We start from the raw sequence: 6,178 nt of genomic DNA on the forward strand, positions 1-6,178 counted from the left end.
CAACAGGACACTACCTCAGGACGAGCCTCCAACTATCAGCTACTGCCTCAGAATTGACCCTGTGACAGTGCTGCAATACCTCAGGACTGATCATTTAACCGTGTATCATCCCTTCATTTCTGACCCCACTACAGTGACAGGCTGCTTCAGAACTGATTCGGTGACAATGAGACACAGTCTTCAGCATGAACCTCTGACAATAAGATACTTCCTCAGTATTTGATCGTGAGGACTCCTGCAGGAGTGGCTCTCTCTCTGTGCTCCACTATCAGTACTGATTCTCTAAATGTGTGGCCAATTCACATATTTACTGATGGCCCAGCCCAATGCTCCCAGTTAGGGCTGCCATACTTTAATTCTATGTCTGAATGGTGCCATACTCCCATTTGGGTATTTACTTCCATGTGCAGTTCTTCCATTCCGTCGTCCTTGCAATACTTCTCCCATTTAGGGCTCCGCTTGTGGGCACCAATTCTCCCATTTTCCAATCCTGCACAAATCCTCTTTTTGTGAGGAACTGCACCAACTCTCCGACTGAGTATTATCCAGCCCACGTTCTCCCACTTCGTGCACCGATTCTCTCATGTAGTGGCACTGACACCAATTCCCCAACTATTGATGCACTGCGTCCCTTCTCCCATTTCGTTGTTCCCTGATACACTGCTCTTCATTCACTCTTCCATTTAGTGGGGCCTTAAGTCGAAACTCCACTTCACTCCTCCTTTGCAACATCGGTCCTATTTGCTGAGTTACTGCCAGTATTCTCCCATTTGCTCTAATTCTCTTCGTTAGTCACCCCCTGCACCAAATCTCTAATTCACTGGTGCCCTGTAACAATTCTCCACTTCAGTGTTGCCCAACACCAGTTCCCAAGTTGCTGATGCCCTGAACAAGTTCTCCACTCCTTTTTTAAAACCATATTATCTGTTCTACTCTCATCCTCCCATATACCTGAATTACAATTTATGTTCCCATTCCCCTGCTGACTTAGTTTAAACAGCTTCCCCCTTCGCCCCCCCCCCCCCCCAAGAGCATCAGCAAATTCTCCCCTGCCCCCAAGGATATTGGTACCCCTCTGGCTCAGGTGAAGACCATCCTGTTTGTCGAGGTCTCATCTACCCCAGAAAGAGCCCCAATTATCCAGGAATCCAAAGCCCTCCCTCCTGCACCATCCCCGTAGCCACGTGTTCAACTCCTCTCTCTCCTTATTCCTCACTTCGTTAGCACGTGGCATGGACAACAAACCAGAGATAACAACTCTGTTTGTTCTGGCTCTCAGCTTCCACCCTAGCTCCCTGAATTTCTGCTTTACATCCCCATCTCTCTTCCTACCTATGTCGTTGGTACATAACTTGGGGCTGCTCCCCCACCCCCTCAAGGATCAGAGACAGCACGAACTCTAGCACCTGGGAGACAACACACCATCCGTGAGTCTCTTTCATTCCCACAGAACCTCCTATCCGTCGCCCCCTAACTACGGGGTCCCCACTGACTGATGAGCTGCTCCTCTTCCCCCTGCCCTTCTGAGCAACAGGGACAGACTCTGTGCCAGAGACCTGTGCCCCATTGCTTTCCCCTAGCAAGTCATTCCCCCCCAACAGTATCCAAATCGGTATACTTGTTGTTGAGGCGAACAGCCACAGGAGATCCCTGCAGTGCCTGCTGGTTCACGTTCCATCCCCTGACTGTAACCCATCTACCTTTTTCTTTTGCCTGAGGTGTGACTACCTCCCTGTAACTCCTCTCAATATCCCCTTTTGCCTCCTGAATGATCCAAAGTTCATCCAGTTCCAGCTCCAGAACCACAAACACGGTTTTTGAGGAGCTGGAGTTGGGTGCACTTCCCACAGATGCAGATCGCAGGGACACTAGTGGTGACCCTTACCTCCCACATTCTACAGGAGGTACATTCAACTGCCCTAACCTCAACTTACCGATTGGGGCACAGACCCCTTTTGTTTTGGTGAGAGGAGGAAGACGGTTTGGAGACACTCCCGAGTCGTGTTTGGGGGAAAGCAACTGCCCAAATATAAAGCCGTACTTACCCAGCAGTCCCGTGTCTGCTCGTGCTCAGTGTGTGCTCCGCCTATATAAGAGGTAAACCTTTATATCCGTTTAAATTGACCTTCCCGTTGTCCCTCAGGTCCTCGCTGTCGCTCCTCCCACTCCAACTGCCACCAGAAAAAAAACCATTCAGGATGAAGCAGCCGCTTGGTTGGCACCACATCCCCAGACATCCCCTCCCTCCATCACTGACACTCAGTAGCAGCAGTGTTTACCATCGACACGGTGCACTGCAGAAATTCACCAAAGATCCTCAGACAGCACCTTCCAAACCCACGAGCACTTCCACTTCGAAGGACAAGGGCAGCAGATAGATGGGAACATCACCCCCTTCAAATTCCCCTCTGAGTCACTCACTATCCTGATTTAGAAATATATTGTCATTCCATCAGTGTTACAGGCAGCTCAGCATTACCTTCTCAGGGGCAATTCGGCATGGGGGATAACTACAGACTCAGTCAGTGATACCCACATCCCACGAGTGAATCAAAAACATATCATTTCAGGGTCTGGAAAAGATAGGACTCTCCTTTGGGCTTCACAGAGGAGTGTTATTTATTCACACTACAAGAAATTTGTGTAACCAGGTATTTTACTGTATTACTGATCTTCGCTCTGAACTGGGACAATGTTGCTGCATAAATAAATGTGTTTGTGCAACAGCTTAGGTTCCGCAGCATGTAACCAACTGCACTGAAGTGATATAGAAAAGGTGAGTAATCACCAGGATTGATTCTTTGAATGAGATAACATAAGAAATCTACAACATTCATTAACCACAGGAGGATGAAGCTCCCAGAAATGGTGAAGAGCAAAATCACAGCCTTCCTTCTGCTCTCCATCTCTGGGTCTCTGTGATTCTCTCCTTTGCTCTCACCTTTCAGCCTCTTCCGGACTTGACTGGTCGCTAAAATGTGTCTGACTGTCAGAGCATTGAGCAACAGAATTAAAACGAATGGCAGTAAAGGGGTAAAAACTGTATCAAGCCAATCTAATATCACCCTGGCAGTAAAGGAGTTAAAATTGTATCGAACCAATCTAATACCACCCACCAAGTCGCAGTCAAGTTGCTTAACTTTGTTCGACAGTAGAATGGCACATTGTTGATTATCTTCACAGCCTCATATTCAAAAGCGAAGGGGATGTTTTTCAGACAGAACAATGTGCAGGTTGTTGCCAGAACCACAGTCGCAGCTTTCTCAGTGCAATATTTTGTTCTCAGCTTCTGACAACAAATGGTCACAAATCGGTCAAAGGAGAAAGTGACGGTGAACCAGACAGAGCAGTCCCTGGCAGCACGAGACAGTGCCCCAATAACACTGCACACAGGAGTGATGTTCAGGAAAGACTGCAGGTAATAATAGAAAGGTAATCTCCACAATATAACCTCAGTAATAATGACCATCAGATCGGCAGCTGCCATAAACACCAGGTAACGGGTAGTGCAAGGTGAAATACCACACTTTTGCCTGGAAAAGTTTGCAACTGCCAGCAAATTTACTGTGGGAGACAAATGGGAAAAGAAACAGTGAATTATTGATCAGAAATACACCCTACCGAGAGAGCAACAATAAGATTTTACCAACACAACCTTGTGCACTGTGTGACTGGAAGTGGTTGGAGGTGAGTGAGTTTGAACTTTCAGACTTTCATACTCACTTCAGATTGTCCTCCAGCCCAGTCACTCTCAAGATTCTGGAGTTTGGACAGATACTGAGCTCACAGCCCCTCTAGGAGAGCAGAAGGAAGTCTATGATTTTGTTTGGTTGCAAGGTAAGGTCCAGAAATCCATTAGAAACCTCGATCCCAACTCAGTCATTGGAATGTCAATAATCCAAACTCTCCCCTTCTCCAGAGAAACAGTTATCCCCTAATCCTGGAATTGGACTTAGTCCTGATCAGAGCCATGGCAGGATTATAAAACAGGTCACCAGAACCTGTGTGAGATTTCAAACAGAACTGCACCATGTTTCTTACACAAGGGCAGTACAACAGAGCATGCAGGACTCCCTTCATGACAATGTGTGAGTTTTAGATTTACTGTGATATTTAAATTGCAAATCTACCCGCCAACATCTCAATGTGGAGGGACCAGGAGGGCAATCTGTCAAAATTTCAATCTCCTGACCAAAGAATGTGAGGAGTAGAGATCTTCCAGAGGGGATTATAGATGAAGCTTTCCAAATCAAAATAAGGTGCAAATCCTTCAATTCCTTTGCTTTGCAAAAATAAAAAAACAATCTCAGAGGGAAAATTCCCAACTGATGCAGCATCCCTGACTGTGTGTGGAAGAGAGTTCCAAACCTTTCCCACCCTTTGTCCATAGAAGAGCTTTCTAACATCTCTCCTAAACGCTCTCAGTCCTTAGTCTCAGACTACGGTCCTTCGTTCTGGAATCTCCAAACAGTGCAAATAGGTTATCTTTTCATTTATTATTTTGTCAGTCTACATTCAGATCATCCCTTAAATTTCAAAATTCTCCATCAACCAGGTTTCATTTACGAAATGAAAACAAGAATAGCTCAGCAGATATGGCAGCATCTGTGGGAGAGAGCACAGAGTTAACGTTTCGGGTCCAGTGACACTTCTTCAGAACTAACCTGCCTGACCTCTCCTCATACCTTCAAACCGTGTGGAACTGGAACAGATGACACAACACTGAGATCAGAAAATGCTGCAGCAAGCAGTGAAGTTGGGAGTCTTTGTCAGTGGAGAATTGGACTGAGAATGCTGCTCAGTGAATTGCTGTCACTGTCCCGGGGTCTGACCAGTCAGTGAGCTGGAGGTGTTATTGTTCAAATGGTAAAGCCAGAGAGAAGATCAGCAGCCGATTAAAACAACTTCAACTGTCATAACACCGTACCTGGGATGCCAGTAACAGCAAGGATGGTGTAGAACACCTTCTCCACGTGATCAATTGGTCGATGCATTTTTCTGTGTGAGGTGATCTGTCCCTTCAGGTAGCTGACAAGCTCCTTGTTTGAGACTCTGAGCTGATGCATTCCCAGAGACGCTGCCTTATACTGTGTGGAAGCTCCTTGGGGAGATCGAGGTGACAGCATTGCTCGGCTTTGTTGCTGTTTTTCACATTTCTGGAAATGAACAAACCCATTACAATAACAAGTGTAATCCTGATTACAGAGGGGGGTTACATGATAATGAAATAACAAAAGCAGAATCTGGAATCTGCCAGCAATAACGCTGTCCACTCAAACACCATGAGCCCCATCCCGAGATCACACCCTATTTCATGATGTGAAGGTGCTGGTGTTTGACTGGGGTGGACAAGTTCAACCTGTTGGACTAGAACCTGGTGTTGTGTGAATTTTGACAAATTATTTCAATTGATGCGGCATCGAGACAGTTCATTCCAAGTGTGAACATATGTCTCTGAGCTGTCCTTCTGTGCTCTAGGGTAGGAGCTGCCCTCTTTATACAAGAACATTTCACTCACTGAGTGAAATGTGATTCTTCTTACACAGTGAAGGGTCCCAAGACGGAAGATGAGACGTTATTCCTCCAGGCATCGGATGGTGAGGGAGTGGCGATAGATGAGGCCCGTCATCAGCAGAGTGCGAGAGCGAATTGAAATATTCGGCCACAGGATGAAACCTTCAGCCCGATGGCATCAATGTGGATTCACCGCTTTCCTCATTTCTCCTCCCGATACCTTACCCCAGTTCCACCCTGCCAGCTCAGCACCGCCCTCATGACCTGTCAATCTTCCTTCCCCCTGTTCACTCCACCCTCCTCTCTGACCTATCACCTTTACCTCCACCTCCATCCACCTACTGCCCTCTCAGCTACCTTCTCCCTAGCCTCACCCCTCTCCCATTTATCTCTCCACACCCGAGGCTCCCAATATCATTCCTGATAAAGGGCTTTTGCCCGAAACATCGGTTTTCCTGCTGCTCGGATGCTGCCTGACTGCTGTGCTTTTCCAGCACCACTCTAATCTTCACTCTCATCTGCAGCATCTGCAGTACCTACTTCCACCTAGTTCCTCCTTAAAACAAGTTCAACAACTTCAACAGGAATGTTCTGAATGAATCTGAGCAGGTGTCCCCTAATACTGGAAAGGTCAAATCATTACAAAAATAAGCCAATACCAATA

General features: G+C 46.7%; 1 protein-coding gene across 1 annotated transcript in view; it reads right to left on the minus strand.

Annotated features, from left to right (window-relative positions):
• Positions 1-5,755, minus strand: part of LOC122544414 — a 19,496-nt gene extending 13,741 nt beyond the window's left edge. Inside the window, exons 1-3 of the mRNA XM_043683663.1 lie at positions 4,928-5,755; positions 3,117-3,564; positions 2,942-2,986 (exon numbers count right to left, since the gene is read on the minus strand). Coding sequence (XP_043539598.1) covers positions 2,942-2,986; positions 3,117-3,564; positions 4,928-5,126 — 692 coding nt within the window. The 5' untranslated portion in view covers positions 5,127-5,755. The remainder of the gene's footprint in view (positions 1-2,941; positions 2,987-3,116; positions 3,565-4,927) is intronic.
• Between the last annotated feature and the right edge of the window lie 423 nt (positions 5,756-6,178).

The sequence above is a fragment of the Chiloscyllium plagiosum genome, chromosome 48 (genome assembly GCF_004010195.1).
Source record: "Chiloscyllium plagiosum isolate BGI_BamShark_2017 chromosome 48, ASM401019v2, whole genome shotgun sequence".
In the NCBI taxonomy this organism is placed as follows: domain Eukaryota; kingdom Metazoa; phylum Chordata; class Chondrichthyes; order Orectolobiformes; family Hemiscylliidae; genus Chiloscyllium; species Chiloscyllium plagiosum.